The 24,907-nt window shown below is 40.7% G+C and overlaps 1 protein-coding gene across 7 annotated transcripts in view; it reads left to right on the top strand.

The window, feature by feature from the left end:
- ARMH3 (armadillo like helical domain containing 3) overlaps positions 1-24,907 on the top strand; it is a 130,760-nt gene that overhangs the window by 22,662 nt on the left and 83,191 nt on the right. For 6 of the 7 annotated variants that reach the window (XR_007507231.1, XR_007507230.1, XM_049809913.1 and 3 more), the window contains exons 13-20: positions 591-666; positions 3,310-3,403; positions 8,191-8,292; positions 12,091-12,149; positions 13,520-13,585; positions 15,263-15,332; positions 16,886-16,946; positions 19,840-19,928. Coding sequence is in view for 5 of the 7 variants with exons in the window: in XM_049809913.1 (XP_049665870.1) it covers positions 591-666; positions 3,310-3,403; positions 8,191-8,292; positions 12,091-12,149; positions 13,520-13,585; positions 15,263-15,332; positions 16,886-16,946; positions 19,840-19,928 (617 nt within the window). In the remaining 2 variants the exon portion in view is untranslated. The remainder of the gene's footprint in view (positions 1-590; positions 667-3,309; positions 3,404-8,190; positions 8,293-12,090; positions 12,150-13,519; positions 13,586-15,262; positions 15,333-16,885; positions 16,947-19,839; positions 19,929-24,907) is intronic. The other variant, XM_049809912.1, reaches the window with a different exon arrangement.

Raw genomic sequence — 24,907 nt, forward strand, 5'->3', positions numbered from 1 at the left:
TGAACTAGAGAGAGAAGTTCTCTTGTAACTAAAATGGTACCACACCTCTGCAAACTATGGATTCTAACTTAAGTGAGAAGGGTGCAGCAGGAAGAGCCACAGCTGAATTGCTTGTAATGAAGTGTATAAAAAACCCTCTGTGGTTTTTACAAGGCATTTTTAACATATAATGGGCATGTTGGAGGTGGCAGATGGGAGGTGATGGTTTGTGCACTCTTGTCCCCAACAAAATGTTTTCTAAATCAAGGGGGCAAGTGATCACTATGAGGGTTTGTGGTGTCTGTAGGAGCCCCTGCCCTTAAAAGAAAGGACTTTAAAGGGAAAACACTGTTTGAGCAATGAGGGAGACCTTCAGCCAGAGGGGAACAAAGACTGTAGTTGAGCTCCAAAAATAGCTATTTTTTATGGATTGCTAAGTACTAATAATCAGAAGAACAACTGGATTGCAGAGGTAGAGTTTTATATAGTTGAAAAAGAAATAAAATTTCTTCTTTCAGATGAGCCATGCTTCTGAAAAACTTTGCTGTTGGGATTCTCATCTGGTGTTAGCCCTTAACTAACTGTGCTTTTGTCTGTATGTCTTTCTACAGAACGAATGAAGCAATCCTTCTGGCCCTCTATGAAGCTGTTCACTTAAACCGGAATTTCATCACAGTTCTGGCACAAGTGAGTTTCAGTGTGATGTTCGCCTGTTTCTTTGTAAGGGATGTCTTTGAAATTAAGGTCAGAAATGGAACTGGTGAAAAGATAAGTTTTCTTTTTTTTTTTCCCCTTGCATACGTGTCATAGGTGTAGATGAGGGCCTGGGTTTATTATACTTGTAGGAAATGCTTCCTGCCTTGCCAGAAAACGAGTAAAGTTTTGAGGGCACAGTTCATGTTGGAATGAGTCGTTTTTCCCACTGAATGGGAAGGTCTGCATGGAGAGCCTTCTGTGCCCTGTTGATACTGCCTTTAGTGGGAGGATGGAGTGAGTGGACTGGTAGGGATAAGATAGCTGCAGTTATGCTTTTGTTAGGTTAAGGTTGAGGGAAAGAGGCTGATCCAGCTCCAAAGTTGGATGAATTGCCCTTTGTGGGTGTGCACAGACTGCACGTTGTTATCTGTTTGGATATCCTTCATTTAGGGACTAAGGCACATGTGACAACTGTTGTTTCAAATACTATTTTGTGTTCAAACTTCCTTGGAGAGCCCAGCCCTTTTTGCTTCGGAGACTGTTGCCAGAGCATAGCACTCTTCTTTGTGCTGTTTATGGTGAAGAAACAGCTATGGCAGCCTTTTGAGAAGCAGTGGGCTGCTCCATACCTCCGATCACGAACCTCTGGATGATTTTCTAAACACTGTGTGAGTTTGCAAAGGTGGTTATTGCTTGGAGACAGATAACAAGTCTGTCTGATCCAGTGATTGTGCTGTGGCTAGCTGGAAGGATAGTCTGATTTGTTTAGGAAAATGTTCAGGCTTAGGCTTTTAATTTTGGTTTGTAAGTACTAGTGGTAATCTGTGAGAAAAATGACATCAACAAAACAGTTAACACCTTTCCCCAGTTATTTCAGGTCCTCAGAGTGCAGCCATGCATCACAGGCTAGACACTTGGTGTGCCAGAGGAGACCTTTGGGGACTCCTGGCAGTAGTGGTGATGGAAGAGGTCGGATAGGCAGAACTACTGCCTCTGAAGAAAGCTTTTGTTCCACAAGTGGTTAATTTGCTGAAGTTCTCTGCCTCTCTTTTCCCAGGTTATTCATTCCTACCACTTGTGAGAGATTTCTCCTCTTTCAGTTCTGTGTAATACCAACTTAGGTCTTTCTGTGGTCAAGATATCCCAGAGGGAAGAGAGGCCTTTGGTAGGGAAAAGAGTAGAGCAGGAAAAGAGCAGCTAGAGTAAAAGCTCTTTAATTAAAAATAAAAGGATAAACTAGTTATTTGTGAAAGGGATAGCTGAAGTGGCCCCTGATCAGTGGGTTTAATTGAAGTGGAGGCCTGATGTTCTTGGGTGTATTGTCTGTAATCCTTCATTTAAGAGAGGGCAAGGTAGGTCATTCTGTCCTTTGAAAAAAACTTATAAAAGCTGATGAATGGTCTTGTCTAAGTTGGTGTCCATTGCAGTCATTGCATGAATGACTACCTGCTGCTGTGTGGGCACATAGGAAGAGCAGGGATACAGTTGTGTTGATGCCTGAAGTGTTAACGTTTTGGTATACTTACCACCTTGTTGGTCCTCAGTTTTTGCTGCTAGGTGGCACTATCATCTCTCAACTGACAGTGTTTGAGGAAAAGAAAGGTAAACGCCACACAAAAATCTATGGAAGCAAATGTGTTTTATGTAAGATTTTCAATGGAAAATTGTATTTTAAAGTTTAAATCTGTACCTGTAATGATTTTAAATTGTCTTTGAATTGTGGTATGTGTGTCTGTGCTTCTCATAAAATACATGCATTTATAGTTGCTCATAAAATGAGGTATTCAAAGACATTGTGGATATCCACTTATGAAAAATCCTGTGGAACTAATGTCAAATCAGCAGTTCTGTATCCCTTTCTTTTATTTTGAAATTGTGATGATATATTAAGGCAGATGATACATTTATGTAAAGCTTGCCCTATGAAATGGACGCTGCTTGGCAGCCAGACTTAGAATAGCATGGCAGATTGCCTACAGTCTCACCAGTGTGGATAGATCCGGAAGCTCATAAAGAGTAAAGTCAAAGCAGTAATTAGGCAGGCAACTATTAGCAAAGATGAAGTGAGGAGAGTAACGGACTGATGGAAGCTGAGAGGATCAATAATGATAGTGTTATTTATGTTATGTGCTCTTTTCCTGCAGTGCCTGGGCTTCATAGTGAGACAAGGAAGTAATAAATTGCCATCGTCTTTGAATATGAACAGGTGGAGGGCAGGAGTGAGAATTTCCTTTTAGAAAGAAAAATAAAAGGATCTTGGAGGAAGACTTCAAATGCACACCCTTGGGTTGTTTTGGAGGGAACTGGAAGCTGTAAACAGTGTAGGCTTCTGCATACCTTTTCCCATTCTACTCTGGAGAAGGGCATGTTATCTGTCTGCTGGGGACAGCCACCACTTTCTGACATATTTTTATGTTTTGTGGAGTAAAGAAATTGATATATAGTTTAGTTGTTAGATGTCCAAGGTCAAGAAGCATAGCCTTACTTTTTGGAGGAGAGGTTGAAGTTTCTTGAGACCTCATTAGTCACGTCTATTGCGTGAGACCTTGGAACAGTACAAGTTGCAGTCTGTATGACTAGTGCCTAGGGAAGCTATTGACCTGTGTATGTATGGCCATTTGTGTTTCCTGTTAGAGCCATCCTGAAATGGGGCTGATGACAACACCGACAAGCCCAATTCCAATGACACCTGTCACTCCACTTGGAACCACCCCGCCTTCTTCAGATGGTAAGAAATGTAATGATCTCCTGGGGAAAAACAATTACAAACTGTAAAATAACTAGCAAAGCATTTTCTCAAGATGGCAACTAATGAGGTCTGTCTGGAGCAGATGTAACCTGATGGTCTCTTCCTGGAGTGACTTGCCTTACTAAACGTGAGCGAGATTCTTTGCCTCGAGTTTATTGCTGTTTTACCTTGTATATTGCTCAACAAAATTATGCTGATATTCCTTCTGAAAACAGTACTGTCCCAGTATCTTCATGAAGATACACCCAACCCTTTAGTTATTCTATGTAGGCTTTTACTTATGAATATTTCTACTGTCAGGTTCTTTGCCTGTGATTACTTGTCACTGGAACAGATTTACAGAGAATTGCAGTGGATTCCTGCTTGTCATTAATGCACTTGTCCTCAGCTTTGTATTAATTGGGATTTCAATCCAACCTGGGTGTGGAGGTATTCCTCCCTCTTGTTACCTTTTCTCTGGTAGGCTTTGTAAATGACTGGAGATCTTTCTTCTAAATGAGATGTTACATGTCCACATAAATATGCTTTCAAATCATCTAAAATAAACCCCTTTTCGTTTAAGGTATGGATAGATATAGCCTAGTTTAAGAGAAGAAATCAAATGGCTGTCGTCACATACTTCAGTGGCATCATCTAGATCTGAAGAAAGCGTTTAATGAAGGAACAGAGTCAGTTTGAATAGAGCACAGTTTGGAAGTATTTCTGGGGAAAAGCAGCCTGGGTTACTCAGTTATATCAGCTATTCAGGTCATTTGATACCCTAGTTAAGGATGATCCTCCTTGTGGATGAATTCTGTCTGGTTACCATGGATATCAAAAGCTTCAGTTAAAAAGCCCCCTATGCCTCAAATCTCCCCGTGCATATAACATAAAATGTAGAGGGACGGGCATTTTGTGGGCTTCTGTTCAATGTGTTCGTTGCAAATGTATCCACCCACACACCATATTATACAACTGACAGAATTTATGCTTACCTACATCTACAGCTTGCTCACACTCTTTTTTTTTTTTTAATTTACCGAAAACCAAAAGCAAAACAAAAACTCCATCCTGCTTTCAGCAGAGGCAGTGATCTTGTGAAGCTTGAGGCTTCTTGCTGCTTGTAGGGTTACTAAGTTTAAGGAGAGGAGCTGATCTTAATGGGCAGCAATTACATCGGGAAGCATTCCTTATTTTTATTTGCTGTCACCTTGCTGACCCCTACTCTCAGTGATAATTTTTCTTTTTTTTGAGGACCTCGGCTTGGTTTAATTTGGTGGTGCTTTAGTATTGCTGTTATTTTAAAGGTATGTCAGAATTCTCCTTGTTTTCTAAGGTCTTGCAACTCAGCTGTAAAATTTGACTATGGCTGAAAGTTAGCAAGAGGCTTTTTGGCTTTGGAATGAAAAGATTGCTTTCTTCTTTCTCCTGCATTTAAAAAAAGTGTGTAGTTGAGCTATTTTCAAGTTACAGCAACATGTAGAAATCCATCTTTGAGTTTCAGGCACCTTTTTTTGTGCAGACTGGGATTAGAAGTGGGTTCATATTCTGGTTTGAAATTTCTCTGGCTGTTAGCCTATAGTGTGAATTAAGACCTTTTAAAGCTTCAAAATGTGTGTTAAAAAAATCAAGGTCTGTAGCATGAACCAGGATAAGCAGCGATGTGTTCTTCAGAGTGATTTCTTTTTTTAAAAAATTAGACTTTTGCTAGAAACTGTTGATCCATAATATGTAAATCAAGTGTGCCTGTCACCATAGTTATCTAAATGTCAGTTTGCTTACTGTTGTTAAATACTCATTCACTGCGTTCATTGTAACAGCTCCAGAAGGACCCACTGGGGATATAAATATGTTTTTCAGACTTTTAGCTAAATCTATGAGCTATTCATAATATTGGGGGTGAAAAAGCTTCCAGTTTCATTGCATAGACTTTGCCAACAGACTGGGCACGTTAGCAACGTGTCAGGAGCCCCAGAGCTTCAAGATTGAGTGGAATAAAACAGCTCGCACTTGGGGATGTGCAGCCTTTAGAAGCTAAAAGCCCCTTTATCATGTCTTTGATGTGATTCGAACAGTGAGGTTACATTGATCTATTTGGCCTGTTGTTTCCAAGGGCTACAATTTTATATTCAAGGTGATTGTGTAATCCTGAGCTCCATGAGAACCTCTGCTGTGCTCTGGGCTTCTCAGTGCTCAGTTTAAAGAAACCTGCATTTTACTGTTGGTTCATCTCCTTCATCCTTCTGTGCCTGTGCTTGCCCCAGTTCCAGGGGTAGATAAACCTTTACTTGCCTCATTACAGGGTTATGAGATATAAGGCTTGAATTATGAAAGGCATTGTTTGTTAAAGCAGACTTTTCTCTGAACCAAAATACAACTGCGTACACCCCTCAGAGCCCCAAACCTAGCCATCCAAAAATCAGATGTGGGTAGTTCCTCACTTCTCACAAGGTCCAATCTCATCATAAATGCCTTCATCTTTCCTTAAGAGTGAGAAAAGCCTCCAGCATTCCTGAGGATAAATGGAAAAGAGATAATATAGCTCTTAAGATGTGTGTCCTAGTGGTCTGCAGATCTGTTTCCAGTGCAAAGGGAGCCCTATCTTTGGCTGTCTTTACAGCTTGAGAAGAGAGAGAGCCTTCTGGCAATTGTAATTCAAGCCACCTATGAACTTCTGCTTGTGAAAACCTGTGAGTTTGAGCTCCTAGGCAGCCAGAACAGTAGTATTATTGTCACATCAGGAGAGGCACATAGAGCTGGAAAAGATCCCCTTGACTCCTTGAATCTAGTGCCTTGTGCTTTCAGGCACGTCATCATAGGATCCCTTAAATTTATCAAACTCTGTCTTAATTTGTTAGATTTGTTTCCTGTTAATTCCTGTTGGGAGGCAGTTTCAGCATCTTGTTCCTTGGTTAGAAATCTTCATCTTTCCAACCTGCATTTCTTGTCAGTTTATCATGTTAACCTTATGTTGGAACACAGATAGCTCTTTTTCATATGTTGGGTTACCCACCTGTGTATTTTTCTGTCTCTTAAGAAGGGCACTTTGTTCCTCTGGTCAACCTACTAGCCTTTTTCTAAACTTGTTCAAATATGAGTTCATCCTCTTTGAACATGGGATCAGCATAATTATGCACAGTGTTCGAGACAAGGTCTCACCAGCACCTTGTGCAGTGCGTTACTGTGTTCCTGTCTCTGCTGGAAGTGGATTTCTGGATATGTTGTAGGACCACACTCTTCAGTGCTCTGTGTTGGTAGCTCGTCATCTCATGGTATGATAGGGTACCATGATATCACAGCGTTTCGTTTGCAGCTGATGAGCAGTCAGCTTGCCACAGAAATAAATCCCTGAGTTCCTGACCTTATAGCTTGCATTGTTGAATTTCTTCTTGTGTTTATTATCTGGTCCTTGGTTTTATCTTGTTCTTTGTGCGCAGTCTGATGTTCCTCTGTGTTTACATATCCAAACTTTCTGCCCATAGCAAGTTCATTAGCAAGCAACTGTTTCTTGTGCTCAGGTCACTCTCAAAAAAGAAAACTATTCCCTAAACTGACACTTAAGGAATTCAAGTTGTAACTTCTTCCCAGACTAATAATTTCTCCAATTGTTTCTCCTTTGCCAGATCTTTGATGTACTCTAAATTTCTGCATTTGTTCCCACCTATATGCCTCACTTTTAATTTTTCATACAGAGCTGTATTGAATGCTTTACTGAAGTCCTCCTAGACTAGCTTCATCAGTTGTGTGATTTTTGGGTTTTTTTTGTCTGAGCTAATTTATCTTAAACGATATCAGACTTATCTGGCAGGATCTGCAGGTAAATGCATGCTGCGTTTTTCCTACTTATCTTTCCCCTCCTTCAACATTTCTTGTAAAGTTTTTCTGAATGGGAAGACTGAGAATGGCCCTTGCAGACAGCTCAGGCTCAGTCAGAGGTTTGACAGCTCATAAATTCGGTGCTTCAGATGGTACATGGGGAGTGAGCAGGAGGCACATTGTGCAATTACCTGAGTAATTGAGATAGCTTCTTGTAAAGTCTAAGGCAGATGATGTCCAGTGTTAAGGTGTCAAAAGTACAGCTGGTGGTAACAAGGAGTGTATCCTAGACATGTGCCAATGAACTGCTGTTCTGCTGCAGGTATGGAAAGTACATTTCTGTTCCCTACTGTGTTGTGATTTCTCTAGCGCAGGCTATGATTGCTTCTGCTTCTTGATTTTTATAAAGTTGGTCTTTCTACCTCTCTTTTCTACCATTTTGGTCACGCAATAATTATTACATGACTGTCTTGTGCGTTGCTTCTGCAAGAGAGGCTGTTGTTGGGAGGGAAGAATGGAATTGATGTGGACCTTTGGGAACTGAAATTCCAAAATTGCTGAAACTGAGATGGGTCTTTGCTTGGCATGTTTCTTTCAAAGCTGAGAATGGTGTGAATGTTAGCTGTGTTGGTGAGAATATCTTGAGCTCCCTAGGTTGGGAGTGTTGATGATTGCTAAAACAGCAGGCTGATGTCCCTCAGGGGTGGGGGTGGCAAAGGGGCAGAACAGAGAAGGGTATCACTTTGCTGGGTACCACAAGCTATCTTTAGAGCAGGAGAAACGGTCTCTGAGGGAGTGGTACCAGTCTTCAAAACAAAATCTTTGGTGGATGGTCATGAAGGAGGAGGAGGTCAGGTGGCCCTGCAAATAAGCTGATCCTATCCCAGATCTGTGAGTCTGTGACTTGGTTCTCTGTATAGTTATCTCTTGTATTTGTGGAGGGTAAACGTGTCTTATCTGTTTTGTTCCAGTTATAAGCTCTGCAGAGCTGCCTTTGGATGCTGATGTGCAAACTAGCAACCTGCTGATAACCTTCTTGAAGTACAGCTCGATTGTGATGCAGGACACAAAAGGTAAATAAGTTCTGTTGATGCAGCTGTGGATGCAGCAAGCAGTGCTTCTTGAAGTCAGGAGGGTATAAGAACATGTCTAGTGACTCCAGAAATAGAAGTTAACTGGAGTCCCTTTAGAGAGCTGAAGGTTTCACCTTTTGAGAATACGAAATAATTTCTTATTGTGAGATAAGAGTTATGAGACCAGGAGAGACCTAATGCTGGCAGGAGGAAAGTCAAATATGAAAAGAATGTAATAATAATAATAGTACCTAATAACCAAGTCTGTCCCTATACAGGAGGTGTGAGCGTATCTGATTCCCAACTGTCAGACAGGAGAAACCATGTACCAGAGAAGTGTATTTTTAAGAACATTTAGAAGCTGGCACAGGAGGCAAAGCTCAGCATTAAGAGGAAATATTTTCTTTGTCCTTTGATACTTGCTGGTTAAACAGGCTCTTTCATTATGAACAGGACAGCAGTAACTTACACTATACTGGCAGTAATTTGCTTGAGAAGATATATTTCCATATTGTGCTTTCTGTTTCTCCTGATAGTTTTGTGGGGGTTAATTTCAGCTTGCTGGAGTTGAAGTATTGCTTCATCTCCTGCTCAAGGTACCCAAGGGTGCTGTTTTCCCCAGTGGTTGTATGGGCAGTACCACAGTGTGAACGTAACAAGTGATCTTTGTACCATATTTCAGCCTATTACTGACTTTTGCTGTTAAGTTAAATGTAACAACTGAGCAAAAATAGGAAGATACTTGCAGAGCTATGACACGTGGATTACTGAACTTCATGAATGTTTGGCACTGAATAAGAGAACAGGTGGAAGAGTTTCCTTGTACCTGCTAGCTTGCAGTGAAATTGTACCTGGCTGTGTTTTTCTTGTTCAGTATCCAAGCTAGTTGAGGAAAAAGTGAATAATTGAAATTAGGACCAAAAGGGACTTCATAAAAATATCTAGCGTACCCCTCAAGACCAAGGCAGAATCAGGTTTATGTGTATCTATTCTCAGAGATGTTGCTAGCAGGTTGGATGAAGACACTCTGATAGTGGAGTGTCATTTTTGGACTTCCAGTGAAGTGTTTAACTACCCTTATTGTGAGAAAGCTTCATGTGCTTCCTAAATTATTTTCTGTGATTTAAATGAATTACTAGTTATCTTCTCCAGGACAGATACTGAGAATGGATTATTTCTTTCTTTGTGGCAGCCGTTATGTATTTGAAGTCTTTCATGTTTTCTCTTGCTTTTGTCTTTAAGCTAACCATGTCAAATCTTTGCTCAGTCATTTCTTATAGGTTGCACACATGAAGAGGGCTTACCAGCTCTCTAATCATTCTCATTTGCTTTTCTCAGGGTCTCTCTTGATGATCCAAGTCTCTGATGGAACAATTTTATGTTTTCCAATTTCACTTCTGCACTTATTTGTCACTGTAATATGGAAAGTCTGCACAGGGCCTCAGAAACTGCCAAACTGGATTAGTTTCAGGTGGAGTGAAATCTTATAGAGGGGATTCCTTACTAAACAAGCAAGTGAGAGATGAGTTTATTCTGGTATGAGACAGGAGTTGATGTTTCTTTCTTTGATTTGGCTCTAGCTTCTATAACATTTGAAATTCGTGTGGCTGATAGACTTAATCTCCTTGCTGTCATGGTAGTATGTGGCAATGAGCTCCACTGACTGATTGTTTAAAAAAAAGCGTGCCTTCCAAACCAGTGCTTATTAATTCTAGTGTGTATATTCCTGTCCTTATATTTTGATGACAGATGAGGCTCTGCCTAACTTTTTTCTTTTTGTCTAAGTCCAAGCATGTGACACCAATATAGCAACAAGAGAAGAAGAATTAATAACTCTAATTACTCCATGTGTCTTGAGACAGGTGGGAACACTTAGAGGGGAGACTGGTTTGTTCCACATCCAGGACTAGACAGTTGTTTTGGTCCTGTCCCAGAGAGCATAATTTAATAGATTGTATTTGCTGGATTGTCCTCTTGTTTTCTCTCATGTCAGTCAGAGGCAGCTGCCTTGGGAGAAACAAAAACTCTGTATCATTTTTTCCCATCCGTAAAATAGAGTTCATACGGATATACCTCCCCATAGGAAGTGGTCTGCTTTGTTCCCTTAATGAAGGATGCTGTGAAAGTACAAAGTGTCTGTGTGAGTAATGGCCTGCATAGCTGCCCCATAACTGCTGAAACCAGCATGATGTTCGCAACACACTGGCTGAAGGCAGAGTACTTGGTGTGAAACAGAAGCCTTTACAGCATAATACCCAGAGAGAGAAGTGGTAGCAGCACCTGCAAAAATACATAGGGAGGCCTTACAATAGGAAAATAACAAGGCTTCAGTGTATCAGTGTTCTTTGAGGCCATTTCTCCTGCTTTGCTGGAGTAGAAAACTTTTCACTTAAACATTTTAGCTGAGTTAAGGAGACATAGGAGAGACTTTTAACTCTCCCATTCCAAAATTCCTCTTCATTTTAGTACAGCAAGATGAAATCAGCACACTTCAGGGCACCTCTTGTTAGTAAATAACTGTCCCTCAGCAGCATAGAAAAGAAAACAAAAGAGGCATTGAACTAGGCAGAACAGCTAGCTAAGCCCATTCTATCTATTTTTGTAGATAACCATATACCCACTAACTAGCAAAGTTTGTAAAAGTGACCTGAAAAGATGCAAGGAGTTTGACTGATGCTGTCTTCTGATTTATATGAAAGTGGTTTGACTGTTTCAGGTTTCTCTCTCCTCCAGGTTTGACTCCAAGGCAGATGTTTAGTAGTCTTGTGCTTTAGAGAAGCTATTGGAGGTCTCAGGAATGTGCAGTTTTAAGCTTCCTTGGGGTTTAGTTACAAGTATGTTGTGGTGGTTTTTTGTTTGTTTGGTTTTGTGGTTATGGAGGTGTGTGATGTGAGTGGTTTGATTTTTAGAACAAAAATTTTTAAATGAACTTGACTGGACAGTGCCTTGAACAACCTGATCTTAGCTGGCCCTGCTTTGAGCAAGGATTGGGCCAGAGGTTTCTTCCATTCTAAGTTACTCTGTGATTGTATGTATCTTGTTTTTTTGGTATTTCAGGGTTAAAATTGAGAGAGAAGAGTTTTAAATAATCCAAAGAAAAATTGCATTCTTCGGTCTTAGTCCCTCTCTGTTTGTGAGTCTTTCAGCCCTCTAGTTGTGATTCAGGGCAAAAGCTGCTTGAAGTTGTGAGATGAATAACAAATTGTGGAATATGATCAGGGTGGACCTCCTTTGGCTTAAAATGCTAAGCCTTTGCAGACTTTCTTCTTTCATGGTTTTGCACAGAGTGGGTCATGTCTCTCAGTCTTGGCGTTAAAACTCAGGACTTTGAGCACAATGTCAGGAGTCATTCTGCTACACTGTGCTACGCCTCTACCAAAGCTTTGCTGCTTGTTTCGTAACCTACAGCAAAGGTGATCTTTTTCTTTCAATCTTGTCTAAGAGAGGGAAAAGTGTGTCTCTGCTGTGGCAGAAAGATGGACTAACCCCAGTGTTTAGAATATCTGTGGAAGTAAAACTGAATGAGACAGAAGCCTCACTGATAGTTACGGTGCTGTTGGAGGTTCAAATCAGAAACTTTGCTGTTGGTGCAGACTAGTGACAAATTGGTGGGATTTAGTGGTCAGGCTGGAGGCCAAGTGCTTAATGAGAGTAGCTAAACTATTAGCTATCATGGACGAAGTAGGAATATGAACAATCTCCAAGGCCGGGCTTTTCTCTTGCTGCAACAGCTGTCTTGCTCTTCAGCATTGCTAGGCTTGTGTGGCTCATGGAAGACTTGTTTTTTCTTCTTTGCAGATGAGCACCGGCTACACAGTGGCAAGCTGTGTCTGATTATCCTGACGTGCATAGCAGAGGTAGGTTTCTTCTGTGAAACTGTTCAGCAGATTGTGTGTTACAGGGGTCTATCTGCATGCATACCCCTGCCTCCTGTTGAGCAGGTGCTGAAGATCTGCAGTGGTAGTGAGGACTCAGGTGCTTAACGTTTTGCTAATAAACCTGATGTAGTACTGTTAAAATTGACTTGAAACTTGAAAATTGGATCATCTTATTTGGGTTAATCAACTCCCAGGGATGAAGAGAGAAAAGAGTGAACCTAAGAGTTTTCTCTCTTAGCTGTCAAGTGACCTTGTGGTGTGGCTTTTAGATGAGTGATGTGCTAATGGCTTTCAGCTCTGTGCTGTTCATGGTAAACATGGGCAATGCCATATCTCTCCCGCCTAAGAACGATATGAGTCTGAAAGAAAGCCCCATGGTTGTAGGCCCCTACAAGCAAGACAAGTAGCAAATCTGGTGGTAGTGTGAGAAAGCAGTATCATGGCGCTACATCAGCAGTCCTGACTGAATGTGGTCCTGTCTCATGGGAAGTATGTACTAATGGCTTGACTGGTGTCCTGAATGGTGATTGAGTTTGTATGGCATTTGTGTTTTGCTTGCTTGCAAGTAAAGGCCTTTCATTTGTAACAAAGAATAAAAAGCAGCAATGTTGATAGCCAGTGTAAGGATTCTGAAGTAATGTTTCTTCAGGGTGCAGCCTGAAAGCTAACCATCTGCATTTCAAATATTTATAATTAAATGGTTTTGGTACTTGAGTTCTTCAGGTGGATGCATAGATAATACAAGATAAGAAATTCTGCTTCTACATAGCAAGGACATATTTTGCTTCTGGTATTAAAGGGAGGGTATATTTATTACTCAATCTGGCTGTGCATTATCTGGAGGAACCACTTTGATTTAGAGCTGGTCTTAGAATGAGCTTTGCCTGAGGGGTGGGACAGCTGATAAACCTACCTGCTAGTACTGCAGTAACTTCTGGTGTGATGGGTCCATCAAAACGCCGATATAAACCTTTGTCCACGCAGTCACAGGAGCTTGCGTGCTAGAGAATCACCTCGTGAGTTAGACAGCACTTGTTAAACTCTTGACACTGTGGTGCATGCAGTCCAGAGTTTGGATGAGCAAAGGAGGAGAATGGAAAATAAATTGCTAACAAAGCAAGTAGTAGCACAGACTTTAAGTGAAGTGGAATTGGGATCAGGATGGGTTTACTTTTGTGTGACTGGAGGCATGGGTGGGGACAAGAGGAGGTGACAGGTGGCTTTTTAACCTTATAGCTATATATTGGGAGTTTTACACTGAAACGCATGTGATTTGACAGGCAAGTGGAAGGTGTTGGCCACTTGGTTGGCTATTCATATCTCCTCCCTTTTCTTGCTCTTTTCAATAGGATCAGTATGCTAATGCTTTTCTCCATGATGACAATATGAATTTTCGAGTAAACCTACACAGGATGGTGAGTCTTTTCCTCCAGATGATCTGTTACTATTTGGGATGAGAGCACAGAGGATTTGAGTCCCTGTATGTTGAAAACTGTGTCACAAACATCTAATCTAGATTAAGGCATGTGGAAATACTGTGAGAAGTGCAGTAGCTGGGAATGATTTTGAAATCACTCTCAGAATGTCTCACTCCTTCAGAGAACAAAGAGCTGGTTGCCCTGTTGGTGAATTCAGAGGCCTGTGTAGCTGCGGAGGAGCTGTGTATTACAAGGTCTCTGAGGAAATCAGTGGCAATCTTAATCTTCAGCAAGCATTAGCCCTCATGTGATATATTAATAGCCAGCTGGAGTTAAACAGAGTGCTGTAATTTGGCTTATGCTTCATGCTGGGTGTGGTGACTCACCTTCAAGGAGGAAAGTATTTTTTCCAGAGCTTTTTCCTATAGGTATCTATGGAGGAAGTGTCCTTACCTGGCTCATGAAGCTCTGTAGTTACAAGTAGCTTGAATGGTTATCCTAACTTGATGCATTCTGTCTTTGTGGTACTGGCAAGTTCCACTTCATCTCATAGTGAAGCAGCACTTGGAAGTGTCACTAGTCCAGGATAGAAAAAAACATCTTTATGGAGAGCATACTGCAAGGCTACTAGTGATTCCCACTTAACAGCAAACATGCCATTTGTCCTGGTTTCAGCTGGGATGGGGTTAATTTTCTTTCTAGTAGCTGGTATAGTGTTATATTTTGGATTTAGTATGAGAATAATGCTGATAACACACTGATGTTTTCAGTTGTTGCTAAGTAGTGTTTATACTAAGCCAAGGATTTTTCAGCTTCTCTTGCCCAGCCAGCAAGAAGGCTGGAGGGGCACAAGAAGTGGGGAGGGGACACAGCCAGGGCAGCTGACCCAAACTGGCCAGAGAAATACTCCATACCATGTGATGTCATGCCTAGTATATAAACTGGGGGGGAGTTGGCTGGGGAGGGAGGGAGGGGGGGGAGCAGATCGCTGCTTGGGAGCTAACTGGGCATCAGTCAGTGAGTGGTGAACAATTGCATTGGGCATCACTTGTTTTGTATATTCCCATTCTTTTATTGTTATTATTGTCATTTTATTATTGTTACTAATATCATTATTATTTTCTCTCTTTCTGTCCTATTAAACTGTTCTTATCTCAATCCACAAGTTTTACTTTTTTTCCCCCCCCGATTCTCTCCCCCATCCCACTGGGTGGGGGGGAAGTGAGTGAGTGGCTGCGTGGTGCTTAGTTGCTGGCTGGGGCTAAACCACGACACCATTCAATTAGCCTTTCTGGTCTCTTACAATAAAGGCCAAAGCCATTTAATATGCACACACTGTTAAGAATGCAGATCAGACATCTGGGTCAGGAGCAAATCAGTATGTTAACCAAGGGGGGAGGAATTACTGTGTGATTTCCCCCCTGCCCCCATGATATAACAGTGCCCTCCAGTTACACAGCTAGAGGAACAAAAACCCAGTGGTCAGTGTGCTGAAAAACAGGCATAATTTTGCTCTAGCCATGGCCTTTAGGATTAATATAGGTGAGATAGCAGTTGGAGAAAAAGACAAAGGGAAGCCTATGCTGATGGTACCATTTGCATGAAAAATACAGTAATACACAGAATGTCACTTCAGGCTTCTGCTGACTTCTTTTCATCTTTGTGTGTTTGAAGCCAATGAGACACAGGAAGAAAGCAGCAGACAAGAACCTGCCCTGTCGCCCGCTGGTATGTGCGGTGCTTGGTGAGTATTGTTAGAGTACCTGTGCTCTTGTGGTTCCTGAAGCATCTTTTGTTCTGCAATAGAAGTATGAGATTTGTGGATTAAGGGGAGTGGTGGATGGACTTAAAAGGAGGGCAGTTAGGTACTAAAGATATTTCCAGCGATGGACTGTCCATCTCTATACCTGGCTGCCTCACAGAGAAATTAAAGCCAAAATTGCTGTTCTGTAGCAAGAAATCCTATATACATTTACAGTAAGTTTTGCAGAAGTCTGTTGGTCTCCTTTACCTGAATAAGTAACAATAGGGAGGGCAGCTGATAAATTTAGAGTTTTAGGTGAGCGTAGTAACAGTTGGTTACAAGTACTTTCTAGACGATAGAATGAAGGCAAACCTACAGAAGGGACAGATGTATGTTGGGGAAAGGTGTTTTCTCAGCATTTAACCTTTTCTGAGCAAAAAACAATAGGAATGTCAGTAGCTAGGTTTTGCATGTGGATATGGAGGCTCAGTTGAAAGCTTTTCATGCAGCATATGATTAGATTCTGACACTTGTTGCTGTGGAGGCCAAAAACATAAATGGGTACAGAAATGGACAGAGCCTGAATCCCTGAATGAGTCTTACACTTGATGATATGGAAACAGTCTTTCCATATGGAAAACAGCATTTTCAAACAGGTGATTTTTGAAGCCAAGATACAAGTGCTGCATAAAAAAAAATATCTTTCTGGACTTACCGGTTTTCAGGCACTCTTTCCCTAGATTGTTTTTAATCACTATTGAATCATATTGCTGGGCTATTGGTACCCTAGGAAGTTACATCTCACAATTGTTACCACTGGCATGGATTAAGCATTTTTATGCTGAAGTTGTGTTGGGCAGAGAACACACACAGATTCAGCTCATGTTTATTAGCTGAACCATAGTAACTTATCTCTTTCAATTGTATTTCTTTACTCTTTGCCTCTTATCCTCACACTGGGAGCCCTAAAATGTTAGAGACATTCTCCCTTTTTTTTTAACTTTTAACTTTTTTTTTTTCCCCCTGAATGAGCCTGAAGCAGAAGCTTAGTCTGTGTTGAGATCACACTAGGTTTACTTGCTTCAGAATTTATTTTAGGGGAAAAATTAGGTGTTCTCTACAATCTTTTCTCTCTAAACATCTAGGCTGTACATTGTTTCTGGTAGGAATGATTTTTCTAAAATGTGCTTCTCAATGGAATTTTCCATTAGTGACAAGGCTTGAAATATAAGAGCAATTCTAAGCATCAGAATTTGTGGTGTATTCTTTATTTGACTAATAGTGGGGGAAAGCATATGGGGAAGCAGTGCCTCAAAGCAAATTACACTACATGACCTCAGTTTCCAGTAGTTTTTTTTTAATTCCAGAGAATGTCTAATTCTCTTTAAAATGAACAACAACAACAACAAAAAAAGGGAAATTTCTCTCATCTAAGTCGGACTATCGTCTGGTAGAGGTAGGTAGGCAGGGTAGTTTGACTTCCTCATTGTTGTCTACTAGAATTTAACTATAGCTAGCTCAATACTTACTTTTATAATTTTCTTTTCTGTCAGATTTAATGGTTGAGTTCATTGTAACACACATGATGAAAGAATTTCCGATGGATCTCTACATGTAAGTATCTGTGGGGTGACTCATGATTTTGTTTGAAGTTTGAATTTGGGTGGATTCTAGTCAGAGCAATCTTCTGGCTGAAATAACACTGTGGTTGATGGGGAGCAGGATGGCTTTTCATGAACTCTTCCAGCAACTTTTTCTACTTCTAAAATGCTCTGTGTACCAGAAAACTGAAAGCAAAATTAATTTCCACCTTTCAGGCCAATTTCCTAATCTACTTGATCAAATACAAAGAGCTTTTCAATCTGCAAGAAGGTTCATAATAGCAGTCATTGCAAGAATCCCTCCTTCCAGAAGTTGAATCTTGGTCTAGAAACTGAAAAGTCAGTTTTGAAAAACCAAGGATGACTGACGTGAGGCCTGGAAGGCAATGTGGACAGTAGGGGAGAGGTTTAAGCCTGAAATAGCCTGCTAGGCAGCAAAGGGTAAAACCTAGCAATGGGGAAAAGGAGAGAAGAGGACAGGGCTACACAAGAGCACTCCATGTGTCCCAGGAGGCCCCTAGAATGCTTTGTTCTGCTTCAGCCTGGAGGGCAGAAATAGGATTTAGGCAGATCATTGGCTTTGCTCTGACTGTACAGTACTGAATTTCCCCAAGGCTTGAACAGCACTATATTCTGTAGAAGAGATAAAGATACATAGGCTGTTTTCCCTTAAGGTATCTTTTCAGCATGTTCTGATTTTTGCCCAAATAACCCTGCAACTACAGTGCCTTTGAAAGGGTTGTACAGTTCACTTATGAGTTTGTGAGAAATGTTTTTTTAATGACAGTTAGAGAAGTAGTTGTAGATGGATGTAGTGCATTGGAATTTCACAAGAAAGGTGTGAAATGCTTGGGCTCAAATGTAAGGTCACATCTAGAAACCCCCTGAGAGTAAAAATAATGAGCAGTAGCAACCATCAGTGGACATCTGTATCCATTCATTTTGGCATGTTTGTGCAGTCCTTTCACTACACTGCTGTCTGAAACCATCCCATAGCAGACACAGTTATTGCAAAGTGGGTGTTCTGAATGCACAAATAGTGTCATACTTCTCTGCAATACATTTAAAAGGTGACAATATGAAGCTGCTCAAGGGAGGGCATATTAATATTTAAAACAGAAATCCAGGTTGCTTTGACCAAGGGTGTTTTTTGTCCATTATGTGTGTTATGAATCCTCAGCACAAAGCTAAAAAAACAGACACACCCTACCAGGGTGGATAACTTCATAACTAAAGCAGTTTCATAACTAAAGCAGTGTGATTTGGGAGTCTGTAGGCTGCTAGCTGGTGCCCTGGCTCCTTAGGCAAGGGTGCTGGGACTGTTATGCCCCTCCTCATCCCTTTTTTTCCATGCCTTGATTTTACCCAGAACGCTGTGTGCTACTGTATGCAACCACAAGGTTTCAATGCTGAGATATGTTTGCAGAGTATTTTGCATTAACAGCTGTTGTAATTACAAAGAAATGTTTTAGCTGTTGCCAGGTTCTCTCTGGTTAGTGCCTTAAATAGTTGGGGTTTTTTGTAGAGGCCAATTTTAGGCTTGCAGCCAAGCAAATACGTAGGTGGAAAGGTATTGGGCATTGTCTGGTACCAGTAACATCAGAAATAGCAGGTCCCTTCCCAGAGCAATTGCTGTTCCTGGTGTGAAGACAGCTGTCTGTATTCTAGCTGGTTTGCTTCCTCTTCTTCGTTGAATTTATGACAATCTGGTTTGAAATACAGCACTTAAAGTGATGCTCAGCTATTAAAATGGTTTTACCTTTATTTGTCTAAAGTCAGTTTCAATCCTTACCCCATTGTGCTATTTTTGGGATCATCTAAGGGTCTGAAAAGAATAATGTATACCTTCTCCATTTTATTTCTTAAGGCTTTTTAAAGCCTTATTTTGAACTCTTCACTCCATTTTGACTTACTTCCATGCAAATTTTTAAAATTCAATTTCTCTGTGTTTGTCTGATGTGTAGTGTCTTTCAGTAGTGTCTTTTCAGAGAGATGTTGATATTAATGAGATAATGTGTTTTTGAGAAATAGGGATTTGGGGAAAAGAATTTCTCTTTTTCCAAGTCTTCCTTCTGTTCTTTCTAAATGTCAATAAATAAAAATAGCTTGGTCTAACATTCAAATTTGTATATCTTTTTTGTCTTGTCCTTAATGATAGCTAATGCTAGAGAATTTACTAATTATATTGTATATTTAGTTCTGATGTTATTTGTGAAGAATGTTTGTACACCTAAGAGTTTGTATAAACACTAGATGCTATGGAGACCTACAGGATTTGGAGAATGAACAAGTATACTAGCTGTATGTTGGGGGATTTTACAGCTTGTAGGTGTATTGCTTGATCATTCCAAAGTTCATACTTAAATTATTTGTTTAAGGAGGCTGGAAAAATTGACGGAAATGTCTTTCTTTTTTTATATAATTAAACTGCATGCCTCAGTCAAACTAAAAATCCTGCAGTTTGTTTGACTCTGTCATTTCCTTTAGCCTCATCATTTGGGCCAAAGAAACTGAAAGGCTCCGTTGTGTCCAGATTTTACAAAATAGCATCTCATACATATGGAGCCTGCAAGTTAAGTAACTCCTTTTGTGGACGTTATGAGGCCCTCAGGTAAGGGCAGCAAAGAGTGGAAAGTATTAATTAAATATAAACAACAAACTTGCATTTGTAGTCGATCCAATCACGTTGAGCTTAAACTGGCATACAGGCCCCTTTCTCTTGTCTCGTCTGGTTCTTTCTTGCGAGTGTTGCTTCCCCTTAGAGTCCAAAACCACGAACCTCATCCTCCTCTGATAGGCTTTGGGTTTGTCTATTTCCCTGCTGCTGATTTCAGAGACGTTTCCAGGTTTGATGTGGAATTGCTGGGAAATGCAATGTAATCCATCCTTTGCCCTCTGTTTTCCAGACGGTGCATTCAGATTGTGCACAAGCTGCTGTGCTACCAGAAGAAATGCAGAGTGAGGCTTCATTACACCTGGAGGGAGCTCTGGTCAGGTACTTTGCATCTGCAGAGACAGTCAAATATGAAAAGCCCAGAGTGTGTGGCTGTTTGGTGGCCATGACTGCTTGTTCCATTGCTACAGGCTTAAACAGCAAGTGGCAATTCTGTTAAAGCATCTTTATTTTGCTTCTTAGTTGCTATGTGCAAATTACCTCTTTTGGAAAGTCAGGTCATTATCATAATGGTGGCTAATTTACTTTCTTGTCTGGCCATGATTACCATGGTATCCAAATGTCTTTGTTTTTCTGTTTTATTACCCGAGTCCCTCTTTACCTGATTGGAGAAATGGAGTTATGTTTTATGCAGTAGTGTTTCTCTCTCAGTTATTTGTGAGTAGAAAGGAGGTAGGCTCTTGGGTAAAGGGAGGTGGACCTTACTTTTCCTTTTTACTATAAGACATAGATACACGTAGAGTAGTGTGTGCAGCTCCTTCTGAAGAGAGCAACCTAGAAATGTCAGCGGGAAGGAAGAGAGGCTTTTAACTCTGACCTTTGCATTGACAATAGATAGTCTGGTTCATGCCACTGGTATCCTGAGATAGATGAGTATTATGGGGTTTGACTCATAATCTAGTGGACATAGCTTTGTAAGACTGTTTTATGATGCAATCATTGTGTGGGAAGTCTGAGGAAGGGGTCAGCAGAATGGATGATGAGACCTAACAGGCTTCTTTTGTGGATATGGTGTGTGCTTCTGTTCTTATCTTGCAAGCAGTGAAGTAGCTCAGCTAGGAAAGTACAGTTAATCCCCTAGCTGTTGTGGCTTAAACAAGAGGTTTATGAAAATTCAAGGGAACATGGTCCTAATTGTGTGTTCCTGGAGCTGTGCTTGAGACCTAGGATCAGCGACTTGGCTGGTGTAATGCAACTCCATCAGAAATCTGAGAGGGGATGACTTTTGAAAGAGGTGCTGATGAGTGGTTTGCGAAGCTGCTCTCAATTAACACTGAGTACTTCCCTTCAGTAGCTTTGCACAGCTGAGTGTACGTACAGAGAAATGAACCAACAATCTGAGTCACTTTCAGTTATTAAATTTTCACCTTGTGTGGCATGTGGCCCGTTCAGACTTTTTAAATTATTCTTGTAGAAGGTGAAGTGGGTGCTGCTAATTAAGGGATTAGTGATTTCTTTTTGCTTGTTGGTTCTTTTTGGTTGTTTTCTTCAGAACAGAGCCCCTAGAGGCATGGTTGCAGTGTAGTGCTGGTTCAGGAGAACACCATGTGCAGTGTAGACATCTATTGTGAATCCAAATGCATCTGACAGTGTGTGTGATGCCTTCTCAGCAGTTACCAGTGAACCAGATGCATTCCTATTTGGCCAGGCTGAGCTGGGTCTTTCCTACACACTGGCAGTATGGAAGTCTCAAATATAGTGCTTTTGCTTGAATGTACTGTTCCACAGTTCAGAGAGCACACTTTTAGGCATCTTTCAATCCTTAACTTTCCCTATTTGGGGGGGGGGGGGGGGGGGGGGGAATAATCCTTGCTACATGCTGAGATTCAGTATCATGGGATATTCTTTTTAGCTGTCTCTAATTAGCTGGTGTTTGTATAGTGCTTTGGAAATGTAAAGTGCCTCAGAAGTATTAAGTACTGCACATACTTCAAAAGCAAAGCATTAAAGTAAAAAAGCACTCTGGTCAGGTTTCTGTGAAGGACCTGGAATGCCTGCACACTGAAGAGCTCCATGCTTACTATAGATTTCTGCATGTTTAGGAAGATCCTTTCATGCGGGAGTAAATTACAGTAAGAATGTTTCAGATTTTTTTCTTATAGGGTGTTGAGGTGAACAGAGAGATTCTTCAGTAGCTGCTAGGTGATCCATAGAGGCTGGGAGGCCCTGGGTTGAATGGTACGTGCACCTGCAAAAGGGCACATCCTGGCTGCTCCAGGTGTGTACTTCTAGAGTGCTATATGTGGCAGACTAAATGCTAATTGCCAGCCCTAACTTGAGCTGTATTTCATAATTAACTCTTACCGCTGTCAAGGCTGCTCTTTGATTACCCAGAATGCTGCTGCCCTGGATGTGAAAGAATGGCTATTTTTCTGGTCTTGATCTATCTGACAGACGATTCCAAACCAGAGCACAAGGACTTCTGAATTCATTTCTATCCTTTATGTGAGTATATTCCCCTTTGGGCTTTTATTTTTCATCGAAGAATTAGCTGTTCATCCAGCAGTGATAACTAAAAGGGAGCAGCTATTCACTGTAAGGTCTGAGATCTCAGGTTGCCCCATCAGGTGTGCTTTACAGAAGGTCTTCAAGCCCACACTTGTCTTCTTGAATGACAAGGTGTGTGATGACTGAAGCAATGCCCCTGTCGTGCAGCATGGATAATAGCAAGGGAAGCCCCCCAACAGCGCTGAGTGGAACAAAGATGCTGGAGGTAATTGGTGTAAGGAAGTATTGAAAGAAGGGGAGAGAATTCTACCTGGCACATGAAAAGAGAAGAGTCATTTCAGGCAGAAAATTGAGTGGGAGAAGAAGACAAAGGGAATACTGTGGGGTAGGTAGTCGGTATAGGGTGTGGAGGAACTGAGATAAAGGTGGTAGGTGGAAGCAGTAGCAATATGTAGAGCCTTCTGTTCACTTGCTGATTCTAATGTTAGCTAGTCTCTAATCAAGGAAGGCCACTTGTGTCTCATCTGATGGATGGATGCTCTTCCTTTGTGGGTGCTTTGTCTTCAGTATGGAAGGCCAGCAGCACTTTGAGAGTTTCTGCATTTCCTTTTTTGATTTTAAGTTGCAATGATTGCAGAGAAAAGCAGCGGAGCCTGGTGTTTGGCATCTCTCAGGACACAGGTCAGGCAGTTTGTGCAGTCTGTAATACTTTATAGTTTTTTGGATATGCCACTATGTGGCACATTGCATACATATGATCTTAACTTCTGTTGGACTTCCTTTGTCAACATCTGAGCTTGAGGAAGAGCAATATTGTTACTGAGTCTTTCATTGTGATTCAGCCTTAGCTTCGTTATTAGATCAATTCTTTCATACTAAGTTAAGGGGCCAGGACCATGGCACTCAATACAATATAAAATCTCTAGCTGTGCTGACCAGATTACCAAAAATGTTTAGCTGACAGAGAATGATGCAGGGGTTTGAGAGCTGGAAGCAGGACTGACAGAAGGAAGATCTGTAGGTGGCCAAAGTAGTATATATAAGCTGGCTCCAGCTAAAGGTAGTCTGAAAATAAATATCAGATCACTAGTGGAGCTAGATTCTGGAATATCCTGGAAAGAGTGCTGGAGAGTGAAAAGCAATTGTAATTTGATTAGCCTGTGAAAATGATTACCAAGCGCAGTTACTGATAGGTGGACCAGACATTCACATCTAGAGATGCCTCTTGATCTTGGTTCCTTTTTAATGGACCTTTTCAGCAGATTATTAGCTTCAGTACAATCATCTGTGATAGCTCTTCCTTTTTGAGCACTGAAGAAAATCTTAAGGTTTTTCTTCTGTGACAGTGTACTGTTACTGGTCACTAGCCTGGAAATTTGGCCAAGGTCAGAAACCATTAAGTGGATATCATTGTGTTTGACCTGTTCCCTTACTGTCATTTTGGCCAATTGGAAATCTCCTGGACTGTTATGCCAGGTACCTTATACTTTTTAAACACTGATTTATTGAATGTCAAGTGTAAGGTACTTTATAGAGCTGATAAGGAAACTTTACTCAGTAACAACAAATTCCCTGCTCTCAGAAATAGCATGTTATGCCTAATGTTTTTCTTAAGTTCTGCTCCTTGTCATGTGAAAATGAGGTTGATTTTGCTGGTCATTAAGGCAGGGTTTGGGTTTTAATTGTTGAACTCTAACTAGTTTGTACAGCATTTGAGTGATGGAAGGTGCTATATATGTTGTTGTCAAGCATGTATAAGCTATGCCAAAAGAGTTTTCATGAGTCATTTAAGCTTTTTATATAAAAAGACCTAATTTCTTCAACTCCTCCCACCTCAAAATTAGTAATGCTTGAGCAATTCACTCTGAGCTTAGGGGGTGCAGATAACTTCTTTGCAGTTGCTATGGTTTGCTTTAAGCAAAAAGCCATGTTTAAAGAAACAGAAAAGCAATTCTAATATAGACTTAAAATAGCAAGAGTAGATCATAAAAAAATCTTAAAAATAATAATGAATAATGGTGAAATAGCTATTTATTAGGACAACTGAATGCAAAGTAGGATTAAAAATGACCTTTGCCATTAGTAAGCATTGAAGATCAGTTTCCAAATTATTGTTAACATAAGGGCTACAGTTTCTTAGCTTGTAGCTTAGTTAATCTGATAGATGCTGAACGCACTGTTAAAATGAAGGTGCTTCAAATGTGTAGCACTATGAAGAAGTTAATTTATCTCTGTTTTTATTTTAGGATTATCAAAACAGACTTTTGCAATGCTACTGGGCAAAATATACTTTTTTTCCTTTTTGTCGACTCTTTAGATCTTTTTGTCAGTTTTTGTATTTATAACATGAGGATAATATTGCTTTCAAAATCTTTTTGGGAGAATACTAAAGAGGTGAAATGTTCCTCTGGAACTTCTTAAAATAAAGAGGCAATATTTTTTAGGGGAGAAAAAAATCCCACTTTCAGTTTGTATAACACACTTGCCTTTATACAGTGCATGTTTAAGGTGGTATTGTTTAGTCGCTTGTACTTTGCTTTGTTATTTCTGTGGCTGAAATATTATTACTGATAGTATTTGTTACCTATGGCATTTCTGGTTCTCCAACTATTGATCAGGTCTACTTCAGCCCTCTGATTTGTGTTGCTGAACAGATTGGAAATCAGGTGACACTGTGTCTCCCCTTTATATCTAATCCTGCTGTCGCTGTCATACTCTGCAGCAGCTACCTGGCAAGGGAAGCTTGTCTCCTTGCAGCTCTTGTGGAGTCAGGATTCCTATACTGGTGTACCAGACAGCCTAGTTCACTGGTAAAATGCCTGATCACCGAGTGCCATGAGAGTTTGAAAGAC

The sequence above is a fragment of the Accipiter gentilis genome, chromosome 9 (assembly GCF_929443795.1).
Source record: "Accipiter gentilis chromosome 9, bAccGen1.1, whole genome shotgun sequence".
Lineage (NCBI taxonomy): Eukaryota > Metazoa > Chordata > Aves > Accipitriformes > Accipitridae > Astur > Astur gentilis.